At 44.6% G+C, this 16,883-nt stretch overlaps 1 protein-coding gene across 8 annotated transcripts in view; it reads right to left on the minus strand.

Moving 5' to 3' along the window:
* Window positions 1–16,883, minus strand: part of RREB1 (ras responsive element binding protein 1) — a 127,113-nt gene that overhangs the window by 37,384 nt on the left and 72,846 nt on the right. For all 8 annotated transcript variants that reach the window (XM_075493879.1, XM_075493878.1, XM_075493884.1 and 5 more), the window contains 2 exons: window positions 5,361–5,505; window positions 4,046–4,185 (listed from right to left, as the gene is read on the minus strand). In XM_075493879.1, coding sequence (XP_075349994.1) covers window positions 4,046–4,185; window positions 5,361–5,505 — 285 coding nt within the window. The remainder of the gene's footprint in view (window positions 1–4,045; window positions 4,186–5,360; window positions 5,506–16,883) is intronic.

Below are 16,883 nucleotides of genomic sequence, written 5' to 3' on the forward strand. Positions count from 1 at the left end.
TAAGATCCAGGCTTTTACCATGTTCAAACGGCACAACTATCCTTGCTGAGAACTGATGTTGAAACATGTCTCTCTTAGAAAGGAGGTAACTGCAATGCTGTCACCACCTCCCTCCTCCTCTCCTCAGGAACATACATGGGCATGAGAGGCAGCATAAAGGTCTCCTTGCTGCTGTGAGGAAGGAAAAATCAAAAAACCTTCAGCTGTTGGTACAGAGAGTACTGTAAGAAGCCTCCTGGAGGAGGAGGAGAGGAAATATAAAGGGTATGTTCTGGTTACAGTGAAACCCAACAGAGGAGTTTTATAGTGCATGTACTTTTTTTAAAAGCCACACGTTTTACTTTAAGCCTGTTCCATTGTATTTGCCAAAGGAAAGAGGAGAAACCTCACATAAGCGCCTCGAGAGGTTTCTCCCCAGGAAATCCTCATGTCTCCTTTGCTTGCACTGCTGATGTTGCTCAGAGCTGTCTGTCAGGCAACCTTTACAAGTGCATTACCATGTTTGACAGCAACCCTCTGCCACAAAAGTTTCCAGAGAAGTTACTCTGCTCCACGAAGTTTCTCATTTTCCCTATTGGCTGCACAGTGTTTCAGCGCTCTGCTAATTATATCAACACTCAGATACAAACTCGCCAAAATAGACGGTGTCCTGAGGCCCCAGCTGCAGGGAAACAGACGTCTTCTTTAAATAATCCAGGTAGAGAGGCAAAGAGGGTTAGAAAGCATCCCTGGGCCACCTCCCACTGCTAATGGGGACTGCAGCCAACCTTGCTGGGACCAGCTCATGTCACTAATTAGGGTGCAGGTCCCAGGGCTTCAAAGGGACAGAGACTGACCAGGGGGGGTAATGCCATGAAGGAGATGCAGTGCCACAGCCCATTGTCAGTGGGACAAAGAGCCCTATTATTGCTCCCAAGAGCAGGGCAGTTCTTACCGTAATTAGGAGACAAAGATGCACGATTTCGGATTTTACATAATCAAGAGATACTCTCCCAAGCGGGAGCCCCTCTCACACAATCAGTGGATTAAGTATTGTTTATTCTGCTGCAAGTAAACAATGAGGTGCTCCCCACTCAGGGCTTTACATGAAAAAGCAGTACTGGGGAAGACAATGCGGGGTGTCTTTTCATCTGACTTTGAACAGCTAACCCTGTGATTTAAAGTTGTTCATTTGACAGTATCTGGAAGGGTAATGGCCCACCCTGTAAATTAGCTGCTCACATACTGACCCGGGGGCTGTCAGACAGCCTCACCTTTTCTGCTACTTAGCAGAGGGGGGCCGGGACAGACAGACAGAGGCTGTATTTACACAACAGCACTACAATGGCAGGATTAAAGGACCACAAGGAAGGCAGGCAGAAGCTCCTGCACACCCCGGCACTTTGCTGCTGCTGGGGATGCATCCCTGAAGGGAGGTTGGTACCACTGTCAAAGCAATGCATGCTGGTGCATCGCTCCAGAGCCGATGTCCGCAATCATTTTTATACTAACTACTGGGGGAGCAGAAAGGAGTCGGATGTTTGCCCTGTGGTTTACAAGGAAAAGCACGGCTAAGCAGACTGAGCATCACTTATTTTTGGTCATGACAAAACAGTCTGTGCTGGGCTACCTAAAGTGGTAGCTGCAAACCAACTGCCAGACCCAGAGCATCTGGCTCTGGGATGCACATCTGATACCCGCCTCACAGAAGTCCTAATCAAGTGACTCTGCTTTTACAATATTGGCCATAAAAAGAGACTGAGCATGTTCTGCTCCCTGCTCTTTGCTCATAACACAGCTGCTATGCTTTTTTGTTTGTTTGAACTTTGTTTAAGCAGAGGTCTTCTTCTGCTTCCTCTGCTTTCTCTGCTTGTCTTCTGTAATAGGGAAACACTAGGATTTGATGACCGCCTTCTAACATTTTGCAGTTTGCTCTCCCGCCACGAGCACACCCATACACGTGCCTCCTGCTCTGATACTCTAGCAAAATGTTCTTTTCTTCATCTCTTTCACTCAAAAAACCACGCCTAAGCCTCCCCATGAGGAATCATTTCAGTCACGTGAACTCAGGACTGAGAATGGCACGCCACATTCAGCATATCTTCTTGTATCCTACAAACAGTGGTGCAGAACCCTGGGAACCAGGGGATTACAGCCCCTGCCTGCCAAGGATTTTAACCCATTTCCTTTGGGATGAAAGAGTCACCTTAACAGCAGCCCAGACTGCTCTGCTTACCAGAGGACTTTCTGCTAGTTTTGGCCAAGCAGACAGTGCCATTTGACTTGCCTGAACTAGGACAAAGGTGTTTTAAACCAGAAAGGCAGGGCAAGTTGCATTTGAAATACGTTAGCTGACCAGGGAGAACCACAGCTTCCTTGCCCTGCCCTATCTCCACTGACATGTCTTAAATTGCTAAAGCAAGTATTTGACAAAACCCCCCTTACCATCGTCTAGACAAGCTCATAAAGACCAGCATCCCAGCACCAGCCTGAACTCACGCCCACAGAGCCTGACAATCGTGGCTTTGATTTAGGGACACATTTTAGTCTTTGTTGCTCAACACAATCAAGGGTAGCAAAATCCATTTCAGGAGAATATTATCCAGAGCATGAAGAGCATGCTTGCACAGCCAGTGTATCTTTCTGCCTTGCCGCAGCAGACTGCAAAGCTGCCAAGCTAGAAGGGTATCTGTTCTGTTATCTTTTACCCATCACTCAAAGCAAGAGAATCCACCTCTCTACTTGGGTCCATGGCACATAACTTTGCAAAGAGGTCATATCTTCATAGAAGCTTCAAAATGAGGCTAATGCCAGGATAAACCTAATACGACAGCCGCTTTCTCTAAAGCGTAGAGTATGTGGCAAAATTATCTCAGACTTCCTTTTGTGTAGGTTGCAGAGAACAACTGTTTCAGTTTTGCTCTGTAATGAAAATTGAATTCACTTATTCAGAAACAGCAAACTCCATTTAATTAACTACTATTTGCTGGACCAAGTTTAAGAAAGAGCTTTCCAACTCCTTTACCCAATAATTATAGCACTTACAATGCCCTTAAAAATGGTTTTACACGTATTTACCAAGGTTTTCTAATTTAAAAAAAATCGGAAAATTTAATAGAATTAATCCCATTTAATAGAATGGGATGGATCTCCTCCATGTCATTCTATTAAGAAACCGTATTCAGAAGAGAGTATTGACACTTCAAGATGCTGAATTCTGCACCCTTCTGAAAAGATCATTACAGTCCAGTGTCCCAAAATAAGCTTAAAATACCGATAAGCTTCTGCAAATGGACAATGTCCTTTTCTAAAATAGCAGCTTTTCTACATGTTTAAACTAGACTTGGAATATCTCTTTTATATCTTCATGTATCTGGCTCTACATTTTCCTACGGTAAAAAACAGGAAATAAAAAAGTATCAGGAGTCCCAGGGGCAATTACTTGAACCAACACAACACCCAAGCACCTTCCCGAACAATTAATAATAAATTTTCCCTTGTTAAGAGAAGCTGATTTAAGCCAAAATCCAAATCATTCCCTAACCTCAACAGGCAGAAAAGCATAACACATTTTATTGAAAGTCTGGAACCAGAAACTCATCTATCTTCACTCACTCCCATGACAGACAACAAAACCTTTATATCCAGCTGCCGCCTTCTCCCCAAGCAGAATAATCTCATCTGTTGGTACCTGAATAATTTTATCAAGTTTTGCTTCATGTTTTAAGCATCTTTAGTTTAATTTGTTAAAATTTTGCAATGTTGGCATTTTACAGTTTTATTTAACAACAGTGATGGGTTTGAAGGGGAGGAAGGGGTGCTTTAATTTCTTCTAAAAACATTCCCACCTATTACCTGCAAGATTTCCTGTAATTGCAAAAAATAGTAAAATTAAGCCCTACAGCACCCTGGTGACATAAGATGAGGTAGAAACATTTAAAAATCTGTTCAAAATCACAAAGGAGGGCAAGTTAACAGTGCAGGGGGCTGACTGGCTCCTGCCCCTCCCCAGCAGGCTCCCTCAGGCCATCTGGTGACCAGAAACACTCTTGGGACTATTTCTTACCTCAGCGAATTATCTGGATGTGTCTCCATGTGGGACTCCAGCCCATACTTGCAAAAAAAATCTTTGAAACACACTGGACAATGATAAACTTCCTCCTCAGCTTTTTTATCCCCTTCACCGGAGTGACCATCCTCGACAACCTACAGAGAGAGGGAAAAAAACCTCACTAGATTGAATTTTAAGCAACAAACCAAACATGCAATCCATTTGAAGTCCTTCTCTTAAAAACGAAGCAGCAGGCTTCATCTGTAACTTTGCTGCAGGCAACCAGAACTGACTCATTTCGGCAATAGAGACAAGGTGAGCAACAGAGCCTCTGCATGTGTGAGAACGTGCACAACAGAAAAGGGGCTCAGTAGGAGATAAAAGTGTGCGACTAAGTCACAGATACATCAATTCTAATGAGAAACTGCAATTTGAACAACTTATAAACTGTGTATTTATATACCACTGAACTAGCATTCCTCCCCCTTTAGAAAACCAGGTGAGCTGTCAGCCTCAATTATTTATGCCACTGAGATACTGCCAACTCCTAACTCAAGTGGTCCAGGGAAAAGCAATGAACTTCTGCATGTTTTCTACAGCCCTCTTCTGATTACAGGGAGAAAAGCATGCACAGAAACAAGGGATACTGAGCTAAATGGAACTGCTACTAGCTTGCCATTTAGAGACAGTAAGTGGAAAGGGTTGAGTTAAGTTTGGCAGCCACCATACATTTTGTATAAATGACTGAAATGCACTAAAATATTTCATAAACAAAACCCTAATGGAAATGTCTAGCCTTCAAATAAATATTTTCTGGTTGCTCTTGCAACTCCAATAATGCAGGATTATGCTACTGTGAAAAGGAAATGTACTACAGATTTTTTTTTTCTCCAGATCAAGACAAAACAGACTTAAGCTGTTGCTGCTTTTGAAGTAAACACTGTTTTTTAAAAGTTCCAATCACTATCCTGCAAGACTACTATGAATTAAATGGGAGAAAAAAACGAGGGGAAAAGCTGCAGTAGCAGAAGAATAGTTCATCCCCTTGTCATTCAACATCAATTACCTGATATAAATCATAAGCAAACCCAAAAATTTAAACAATAAAGAATTTAAAAACCCCTGAATTATTTCAATCTCTGAAATCAGAAATTCATTTTCAATCTCAGACAACAGTGTTGGCTACAGAGGAAAAGCATGGCATCTTAAACTATATACAGGGCTGTAACAAGATCACATTTTAATATTTCTATGCTGACTGCACAAACACAACAGCTGACAGTTTAGGAGGTAGCCAGGAAAGTCTTTTGCTTCGTGCCCCGTAAAGAACCTTTTTTGCAGGTGTCCTCTCCTCTCTGTCCATCTCAGCATCATGACTAAACTTCCGTTTTGAAGATAATCGCCTGCGCTTCAGCGGCGATGGGGGAGTTGTGCTTGCTGTGCTGTTCGGATCCTTCTCATGAATCTTCATGTGCCTGAGCAGGAGGAGGAAGAAGACACTGTCAGCAGGCAAATCGGGGCGGCAAGTCCGCGTAAATTTTAATGCCAACACCACTTCTAAGGTTTGCCTTTAAAGGATACCCACAGAGATCCCATAAACCGGACTGCACTTCTGAAAAGACAGCTGGGGCACGATCCAGCACGGGCCCTTTGCAGCGCCCGGGACCGTGCAGGGCTGCAGCAGGGAGCCCGGCAGCTCTCCCCCCTGCCCCGACCCACAGCACAGCACTTGCTCCACTGCTGCCTGGCCCCATGAGCATCGTGCCCGTCCCCCATCATCCAACTGGCCCTGCTTCTGCCTAATACTGCATGGTAATCTACAGGCCCGGCCTCCCAGTCCTGTGCTGGTCTAGTAAGTAAAAGCCTGCAGCTTAGCATCGACTTCTCTCAGTGCAAAAAAACACCCCATCTTCAGCTGGCTCTCCTTTTGTAGTTTCAGACAGCATCCCCAATGGATCTGTGTATGTCAACATCAGAGCAACACTTCTTAAATACATTTGTTTCCTTCTCATCCTTAACTCACTGGTGCACCCCAATATCGAATTTCAACTGCAACTCTGAAATCAAGATATATCTGGTCACACTGTTATGCTGCAGCAGGTTTGGCTTGCAAAACTCCGTATTGCCAAAGCATGTTCACAAACCTGCTTCTGAGGGAAAACAACTTTTTCTTGTCACAAAGACACTGGAAAGTGGAGATGGCCAAAATGGCTCAGGAAGCAATCTCATGAATATCTGTATACCTGACCCGCTTGCCTCTTGGTTTTCAGTATCCGCAACCTGAGGAAGACACTGTCATCTAGTTCTGGGGTATTGCTCCCATGCTTCTTCTTCTGAGTACTGAAAGCTCAAATTGTAAATTTTCTTTTTTTAAAAAAATGTAGGGCCTTTAGCCTCACTTCAAATTTGTAGTGCTTTTGAAAAAAATCAAACTTAGGCTCCTACAGGCAATGGAAATTTTTGCTTCTAATAGGTAGAAATGGGAGTGCAGGAGAGAGCTGCCCTTTGTCTATATGGCTGACTTCAAAGCAGCACAAGGGAGACAATGTTAATGGCATTTGTGCACATCCTTCAGAAGTCACACCCCCAACTCGGCTCAGGACCATGCCATTTAACCTGACTGCACACTATCATGTTCAAACATGAGAGACTGTTGTAACCTAGACGAGTCTCCTATGTCCTCATAACTGCTTGGGTGTTATGACATAAAATCCGTTTTAGTTTTGGATGCCAAGGGCATGATGCTTCAAGATAACACACTGGACCAAACGGACCCACGGGCAGACTCCACTGGAGCTGCTGGGAGGACTGTCTCCTCACACAACGCTTTCTTTAACATTTCCTTTCACAATTTCTGAACCTTTCTAAAAAAAAAAAAAGGCATCTAAGTTACCATCTCAAACCACAGCCAGGCTTCTGAGAGTGTTACGCGGGAACAGCCTCAAGCCAAAAGCACCACACGTACAAGAACCGATGCACCATTAAAATGGCTGTTCAGCTACTGCCTGCTTTCAATGCCCGGCAAGGCTGGGGCTGCGCGGAGGACCAGGTCCACGAGGAAATACATGGCTTCCTCAGCCCCCCAGTAACCCTCACTGGTCACACAAACGGTGGACGGACACTGGTGACACCTGTCAGTCACACTGTGGGAGGTTCAAGGAGGAGAGAGCACCTGCGTGCAGATGTGCCCAGCAGGTTGGGCACAGGATCATGGAAACGTTGCTGAATTTGTCTGACTTCTTTCCCTGCTGATCACCGGACTGGGAGCAGAAGGAAGGTTGAAGCTCCGAGGGTTTGGCTCTCTCCAGGTTTGACAGGACCCAGGGAGAAGCCGGAGTGCTGACACAGCCTCTGCAGTGCGGTGCACTCCCCTGCCTCGGCCATCTGGTAGCCCCGCCACCACAGGCACCAAAGCTAACTGATTTATCTGCATGCATCCAGTGCTACCTGGTCTCCTAAAACCTGCAGGGAAGGCACCTACAGGTATTGTACTGCCTCATTGTCTTTATTCTCTTTTTGGTCTTTTTTTTCCCCCCCTTATGGCACTGATCTAACTTCTTGTGCTAGCTAAATCAATCCCAGAGCTTCCTACGGGTGATAAATCAACAGTGTGAGAAGCAGTTGCCTGTATTCATGCAAGAAGAAGGGAGAAGAAACCAGTTATTTGTTCGAAGGGTTTCTGTCCACATTAGTTGAAGATAAAACTCGAAAAGCATCTGGGAACAGCAAAACGTAGTATTCAATTGCACAGGCAAAGCAAAACCTGGAAGGTGGTTTGTTGGTCTTTTTTTTTTCTTTTTGGTAAAGACTGCTTTCCAGTTTCAATGAGCTTTTGAAAGTGAGACAGAGGCTTTTGCATGTGCCTGTCTGTCCCCCCACCCCAGACACACACACATGGCCTGCATGCTTAACCTTCTGGCAGCTTGGCTGATGCATAGCTAATATTACTTGGCCAGTTACTTTTCAGAGAGCTAGAGAGCAAAAGCAGTCAAGCTAAATCACATTCACCCAGAAAACAAACAAACAACAAAAAAACCTGCTATGCATTAAGCGTGGGACTTTTTGTTCCTATTTTCTTTTAAAGTGTCCTTTCTGCCAGTAACAAGTATGCAGAACTCCTGTTTAGTAGCTATCCGTGCAAAACAGGTTCCTCAGGGCTGAGTTCTTTCCTCCTGCCATTTGTCCACCTGTTGAACTCTGCCTGTTTTGACGGAGCTGCTCCTACTTGAGAGGGGTGCGATGGCACACCCACAGCGTACCAACAGGAGAAACTGTTGAGACCTCCAGGTTAGTGCCAGTCCAACCTGGCACCTCTGCCTGGCATGACCTAATGCATGCAAACACACTGGCTCCTGCAAGTCCCAGAAGTAGGCCAGCCGTGTTTGCAGTATAACGTATGCTAGTAAGGCAGGGCTTGCTAACGTGGGTGCAGCACCACAGTGACGGGGGCTTTGCTACGTCTGGTATCAAAGTCATTGGCTGCCCCCAGCTTGCAGTTCTCCTTCCTGCAACTTGCGCACTTTTGCCATGCCCTAAAAGCGAGAGCAGAATCCGTACCCACAGCAAGGAATGTGGTAATCCCTTCATGTTTTAGTTTTGCATATGTGAAAGGAAGCAGCCCAAGCTATTGAGCTATAAACAGGAAGATACCCTGACTGCACCTTTGACTTTTACTGTGCAGGTCAAATATCACAGCCGCTGTGATAGCTCTCTGTGTGTGATCATTAAGGAAAAAAGAAAAATCCGAAACCAAAGCAGCAGGTTCCAGAGTTCTGAAGGAGAGTCGCAACCTGTCCACATTACAGCCAGCAGGTTTGTTCCTTTGGCAGGTTAAGCAAGTTTCACTACATCAAGACAAGGGTGGAGAGGAAAAAGATTACTAGAGCTACAGCCCAAGATAAGCGGGAAGATAAAGCCGAGCAGTACAAAGGATAGACACAATCTTCATCTCTCTCTTTTACTTTGCAACATGGATGTCATTCTGCCTGGAGAAAACATTTATCACCCAACTTGGGTTGAACTGCAGCAGATGCCAAGTCACATCCACATCCACAACCTTTCTTTTAAAGTAAGCACTCCCTTCACCAAGTTCACCAAGGCTTCTTTTACTTAAAAAGTTTCCTAACTGTAAGGGGGGGAAAGTATTTGTGTTGCCTTATCCTTATCCTCCTTTAGAAGAGTTTGCCTTGATTAGATCTTACATGTATGTAACGCTGAAAATGCTCGACCTCACTATTTAGCCTGCCAAGATACAAGGAGAACAGGAACAAAGCTGTGCTTAGAAGTTATTTTCCCATTGTGACTATAACAACATATTTTGGCCTGACAACACTGGCATACTTTGAATACGAAACCCAGGCTCCTAAGTCAGCCTGGCTTTCAGCATCTTACAATGATAAAGGAAAATGATAGGACATTCATCAGTTCCAAAAAATAAAGATAAACACTCAACACTTTAAGTGAGAATGTAGTGCAAAAAAAGAAGGGCAAAATAAGGACATGCACAGAAATGCTCATATTCAGCCACAGATGCAAGTTAGAGTAACATGTGCCAGCAGCTCTGAAGTGACCACTATTGCAGCTCAGAAGAGAGCCAGAGCCACAGCGGATGAAACTTGGCTTTTTTTTCTAATTTAAATCAATGAGTTGTGGCTCTGAGCCATCCTACAGAGCAACCCAAGAACAGACAAGCTCAGAAAGGTACAGAGCCCTGAAACCTGCACTTCATATGGTGGTTATTAGTCTCCCCACCATGCATGCAAGTACACATACACCTGGGCAATACTGAGGGTGGAACACTAAAATGCAACCACGATACACAGGATGAAAGGAAGGAGATAAAAATTAGAGCTTAATATTAGGGAGGACTCCCTTGCACTAGGTGCTAGCTAGCCTTGATTAACCTCTCAGAGAAAGTGGTGGAACTCTATTTAAAATGAAACCAAACAGAGAGCCAGAAGAATTTGCAAAGAATAATCCCAAAATGGAAAGAGGAAATTAAGTCTTTTCCAAACAAGGTCTGATCCACCTCTGAACTAAACATTTAAGAACTGCTATGCAAAAAATGCAGATAACTTGCTACACACTATGCTTTTCGCAGCACAGCTGTACGTGAAAAAGCCCTCCTCGTAATCCCTTCCCTCCCCCTCGCACAAGGAATTTCACAGGTGAGCCAAGAGGATCCAACTGTGCTACGACTGTGTGCCAGTCAGCCCTCCCGACAAAATCACATTTTTCAAGTGCTTGACTGCCTTTCATTCCATCCTCCCCGTGAGAATCACCTTCGCTTCTCCTCTTCTGCCACAACTTTCCTCTCCCCTATAACGGTCACGTGAACAGGATTACTAAGATGATACTGCACAAGAATTCCCCCACTTTCCTTTTTTTTTTTCTTTTTTAAAAGAAATGGGCAGAAAAAGTTTTCAGCCCCACACTGTAATGCAGAGCATGATTTCAGAAGGGCGACTATTCCACCAGAACAGTAGCAAGTGAATACTTTGCTAATTTACATTGAAGAAGAGACTTTTGTAATAATAAACAAATGCAGAACTCAAGTGCCTTACTCCTTTTTCTCCCCGTGGATGGTGTTGGATCAGTGCCTAAGGGAGGTGACTCATCGGGGGTGGGGGGGGGAACGAGCATGTGTCCTACTGAAGTGACACGCAGCTCCTGCTGGTCACATCCCAGTCTTTACCGCATCTCCAAAAAGGGCTGCTGTATTTTCTTAATGCCGAGGGGATTTGCATGTTGATCATATAAGCTTTCTGGAGGTCTTGAAACAGGGCAGCCTACAGCTTCAATGCCAAAACCAGAACGTGGGCAGGTTTTGACTGGCTGGCTCAAGGCTAGAATGAGGAGTCAGAGCATCCTGGAAGAGGCAACTGGAAGACGCAGCTGCTCCCAGCTTCGAGTCCCACTGAATTATGAACAAAACCAGGAGCTCCTGCTTTGCATGCAGATAACCTGATCAGCGCCGCTTTGGCTCTTGGAAAGGGAGCATCCCTCAGCATGCGTGGGAATCCCTCACCTCTAACTCTGGGGAGAAAAAACACACCGTAGCTGCACCCTGGGTTTCCACAGCTGCTGATGTGCTTCACATCCCTAAGAGAAAGGAAGGTGTTGAACAAAAGGGTGTATCTGCGTTCTCTGAGCAGGGTCCAGGGTTAAGCCTCTCCCTTATAACTATGGCAGCACAAGCATTGCTGGCTTTCATTCAAGAGAGCTTTATGCCAGGTAGGTCTGATTAGAAGGAGCAGCATGTCCAGAGGGGGAGCAGCAAGCAATTTCACTGAGGCCTGGTTGGGAAAGTCCCAGCATCTAAATCAAGATTAATTCTTGAGCGCAGGATCCAGTGCATGTATAAACACCCTCCTCCCTCACGTCTCCACGCCTGTGGAAACGCAGTGGGGAGGCCAATGAATCCGGGCATTATCAGTCCAGAGGGATCATCTGACAGTATCAGGTTCAGGTTCTGGCTTCATAACCCACATATTATTCTAAGTTTCTCCACTTTACCACTAGATGTACCCTATACTCTACTGTACTGCACATGGCTGTTCTTCATCTCCCTCATGATTTCTGAGCAGTTTGATATCAAAATCAAGGGGATGATCCTCATACATCTGATGCTTATCTAAAGACAAGGGAGCCACACATCCAACCATTCAGAGACTAAGAATAAAGATCAGTGCTTTCTATCCTTCACCTTATTTACAATATACTTTTTTTTTTCTCCAACGTAAAAAGTTACTCAAGTTCACCAAGCTAGCCTGGGAAGGACTGAGCTGGTCAGATGCCCTAAGTACAATTTAGCTGATACAATTGTTTTACTTCTTCCACTGTTTTCTTCCCTGAGATCTTTCACTTACATTGCTACCTTCAAATAACAGTAAATAATCTCCAAAGAATCAAAAAAAGTTTTCAATAATTTACAGTAAAGAAAAAGCATGCTTATCATTCAGAACATGACCAAACATCTCTGTTTAAAAAAAAAAAAAGTCTGCTTTGTCTAAGCATCAACTTCATGCCACCATATCAGAACAAACAAGAGTGCAGGACGCATCCAAGGCAGGTTGAAATCTGGAGCATGACGTTCTTCAGGCCCCACGGAATGAAAAATGGCTCACAGAGTAAGAGAAGACAGCCTTCAAAATTACACTAATAATGACTCTTTCGAGAGATTTCTAGGTCACGTCATCTTCGTCACTGTTTTTGTTTCATCCTGCTTAACAAATGTTACTTCAGCCCAAATTGTCTAGAAATGTAGGAGAATACAGGGAACTCCTCTTCAAAGCTTCTGCCATTTGACATGCATGGGAAGTAAATCCTAAACAAACAGAAAGTGAAGCAGCAGCATTTTTAGGAGCAATCACTTAATATATTGCTGCTATCCCCTTCCTTAAGAGTCTCGTGAATATGACTGGAACTTGAGTCAAAAGTGCAGTAACATTATACCCTTGGGTTAAAGAGTTTAGTCAGTTGTTTGTTTGTTTGTTAAAACATGTAGAGAATCTGTATTGACAATGTATTTCCAGTGCTAATTACCAACATCACCCACTTAAGAGAGCAATCCACTCAGCCCTTGCCAGTTGTAATCACAGGAACCAGAAAGATGCAGGTAAATTTTGCACATCAGACATGATCTGTACTTGGACGAGTTTCTGTTTGTCTTCTCTTTTTGGCTTGTTTGCTGTTTGTATCCTCAAAAAAACCCCAAAATGACCCAAAAAGCCCTCAGACAAGCAGGCACACTTCACAGCAAGTCAAGAGACATTCGAATACCAAACACCCAACCGTTTGGGAAACGCCCTCTTACAACTTCGGAGCAATCTCAAAACAAATTTCAAGTACCACCAAATATTCTAGTGGTAACCAGTGTTGAACACTAGCATGGGATAAACAAAATGAAGCTGAACAGCAAGAAATCTCTATGGCTATGCTAGTAAGAAAGCCATTGTAACACGTGCAGCGAAAGAGCAGGGTGGGGCGAATGGGTCTCAGGAAGGATCAGACTGGGAAGCACTGACTCATTTTAGCCGCATGTCTGCAACCAGGCATAGCAGGAGATCCCCCAGCTAGCGCTCGCCACAGCACCCAGGCACTGCAACCTTGCCTGGGTTAATGAGTGGCACGTCTCATTATCCTTATGGAGGCCCCAGCGCTTATTAGCTCTGTCTATCAGGGCTAACAGGGCCCCGGTGAGCCTCCCCGTATAGCAGCATGCAGCAGCGTGTGGGTGTAGCAGCCCCCTCGGCATCCCCCCGGGATTGCTGCAGCCCAAGGTGCCGCACAGACGTGCCATAAGCATTCCCTCAAGTTCAGTGCGGGCTGCCGCACTGTCTATCTCCCTGCGCAATGAGGTTCTCCCAGCAAAGCAAAAATAGCCTTACAGCAGGGCAGCAGACAGCATCATTAGGATGACATGAGCATTATTATTTAGATCCACCAGAACTAGCTGGGTGCACTAAGGCTGCAAAAGCCACCTGTGATTACGTTCAAATGACAGATCAGAAATCCCTTTTCAGTGCTACCAGGACAGCCTGCAAAGTTAACCAGTGCCACGCAGCTGCCAATACATGATACCTAAGGATATGCGATACACACACATGCACACAAAGCATTTTGTATTTTTATCCTAGAGTAAAATTTTGCTTTGCTGTGAATAAAGGCAAGTTGCAAGCATGAGTGAGAGGAAAGATACTGATCTACAAATCCAAAGCAGGGGGGACCATTTCTGAATAATTATGCTGTATTCACATTTAAGCAACTACTTGCCACGCAGAATCAGCAAGTTCAAACAGGCTGAGATTGATACAACTGCATTCCCAGCTTGGCTCAAAGTTACTCCTGTTCCCTACCAGCAGCATTGTCAGAACACCTCAAAGGAAAAAAGGGAGACAAATATTTGCCTGATGATGCTGTGACAGGGAAGTGATTCAAACCATGCCTCCAAAGCAAAGCTTCCCAAAGGACAGCAAAAGAAAGCATTCATTTGCAGTTCGTATCAACCCTTGCATAAGGGAGGGCAAAAGAGGAGGGAAATGCAGTGCGAGCTTCCCAGTATCACTTCACCAAACTGCGTGCCCGCAGTCTGCATTAAATTCAGAGCAGACCTAAATTAACAATGCCCAATACTGCAAGGAGACTTCCAAGCTAGAAGAAACTTGTAAGAAACTCTTTCGTAAGGGACAGCATAAAACAAGATCCTTCTGAGGCCCTTGCAATTTCTTAAGCTTGGAGACAAAAGTTTATTAACAACAATAAAATTAAGCAGGAATAAGATTTTTAAAAGTCTACCAAAACCTGGCCTGGGACATTCTGAACTGCTGTTTTCTTCATCTTTTTGGAAATTCGTTGTTTTCAGGCACATCCTTTAGTTATCATTGTATATAACCTTAGCCAATGACTTCATTGCTGATTTTTCAGGAAACTTCACGTTTAAAGAAAATAAGTGTTATTAGATGGTAAGGACAATTAAAGCAGTTTTAAATTTTAGCATCAGGAAAAAGGGGGGGGGGGGGGGGGAGAGAGAGAGAAAATTAGAGAAAGGATGTCAGAAGGGGGAAAAGTTTTATCCTTAAGAGCAAACACGCTTGAAGAATTCCCAGGTACATCCTGCCTCCCCCCCAAAACTGCACCCCTTTACCAACCAAGCAAACATAAGCCCCAGCTACTTCCCAGAACCAGGCAAAGCCCTCATGCAATTGCTTCCCTCTCACAGTCCACTGTTGAGCAATCCTGATGGCACACAGCACAGAACAACTTGCTGCGTCACACAGCTTGAGAAGGAAAAAATAGACGGCCACAGCAATGCTGGGGACGCTGCGCAGATGGAGCCGAATACCTCCCCCCGGCACACACACACGCACGCATACAAGAAAGGAAGCTGCACTAGATAAGAGAAGCACATCTTCGTTAAAGCAGGGTCTCCGCATCACCCCGGTATCAGCAGTCACCAAGTAACTCGAGGGGCAAGGAAGTAAGGGGTTATCACTGCACACACACAAGTTGTGCAAACTTTTCCCAGCACTGAGGACGGCATCCTAGCAAAAGAGGTTCCACATGCTCAGCCCATTTCCTCTCCTGTTCCTGAACATGTGGTCCTCCTTCCTCACCAGCGGTGATCTCACAGCATTCCCTCGCTGAGCAGAGAAGCACTAGGGAAAAAGTTTCACGTCTTGTTACATGTCTGTTTAGTCAAGCATAGTAGCTGGAAAGAGAAGTCCTCGCATGACTTCTGCTACTTTACAGGAGTTTGGGAACTTTTGCCCTCAAATGAAATTGATTTTGGTGCAGTCCATGAGCAATATGGATTGCCTTACTCTCTTTACCCTCAGTTGGAAACTGTCAAGAAAGACGACACATTGAGGTGGCTTGATGTCAAAAGTGAGCCACACAGAAGTTGTACGCCTCCTCTGTTCTAAGACATCTTTCCACATGAAGGACTAGAGAGCTGACTCTGAGGATTTACCAAAAAATTGCTGAGAGTGTTCAGAAGACTTCAGCTAAAAGAGCAGCCTGAAGAACTCAGCCTATCTATAGATGCCCTCAAGAAACAGAAAGCAGTATTTGCATATTGTGTGCTATTTACCAGTTGTATAATGGCACTACTACTTTATAGAATGTGTCTTTGCCTAAGCTGTGTGCATCATGCAGGTGAGCAATCGTGGCTCAAAAACCAAAGTGAAAGGTCCTGGCTAAGCCCAAATGCCAAGATTCCCCTCACCTTTTTACAGCTAGAGAAGTTTCCCCAAATGCTGACAATCTACTGTTAACGAATAGCCTATTTTTAAAAGAGGGGAGAAAGAAAGAGGAAAAAACCTGCTGACCCTGAGAGGGGGTATGTTCTGCAGTTTGCTGGTTCCAGCATGCTGAACTAGAACAGGTTGAGCAGGTTAGATACTGGGGGGAGAAAATGTAAAACTGGAAGACATTAAAGGTGGAACGACAGCAACCAGAAACGCAGTTTGATAGACTTTTTCCTCATTCTCGTCAGTACTTGGCCCAGTAGTCTTTTCAGACATCAGGAGGAACAGAGTGAACACACATTCATTAGAGAAGCGATGCAAGTATTTCTGACGTGCACGGACAACAGGCTGAGCAAAGATTACCTTAACATACAAACTCTCCCAGCAAACTTCTCACCACCAGCATTTTCTACACAGAATCACCCAACCGAAGTACAAGCTAGAAGACAAACCACTGACCAAAATGCCAACAAAACAACGCGTTACTTGTTAACCTTGAGAGCTAACATCTCTGTGAGAATCACCTTAATGGCAGGCTTTATGGCAAAGGACTAAAAGCACCTCAACTCCCCGCAAAGATCGCCTGGATTTTCTAGTGCTTGCTAAGTTAAGGCTTGTGTTTATTTTGTAGCTCTTCAAGGTGAGAAGGGGAGGTAACATCCCTGAGAATACTAAACCTTCAGAGGAGGTGATGTTCCTGAAAGGGTACTTATGTGGAAAGATCAAGGTCTCCCACTGCCATGGGTTCTGCGACTAATCTGTCAAGTGGCTTGTGCTCATTTGAACTGTGACATGGGTAACAAAGCAGCACTAAGCTACGCTCAATACTCTCTGTTATACGGAGATTTATGTTATTGCCTGTGAGGAGGGTGGTACTACTCTGCTACGTCAGACCACCTTCCCCTCAGCACAAGTTGCACCAGAAACCTAAACTTACCGAGAGCAGCATGTCCCCTTTTTTTGCCTGCAGAAAACCCAAACGTAAAAATCCACAACCTTATAAAGCACAAGATCAGACTTAGCTATTACTTAAAGGCATATCACACAAAATCTAGGACTGAAAAGCACACTGAAGTCTTTCTTATGTTTAGGTACTGAAGAGCTCT

The sequence above is a fragment of the Mycteria americana genome, chromosome 2, assembly GCF_035582795.1.
Source record: "Mycteria americana isolate JAX WOST 10 ecotype Jacksonville Zoo and Gardens chromosome 2, USCA_MyAme_1.0, whole genome shotgun sequence".
NCBI classification, from domain to species: Eukaryota; Metazoa; Chordata; class Aves; order Ciconiiformes; family Ciconiidae; genus Mycteria; species Mycteria americana.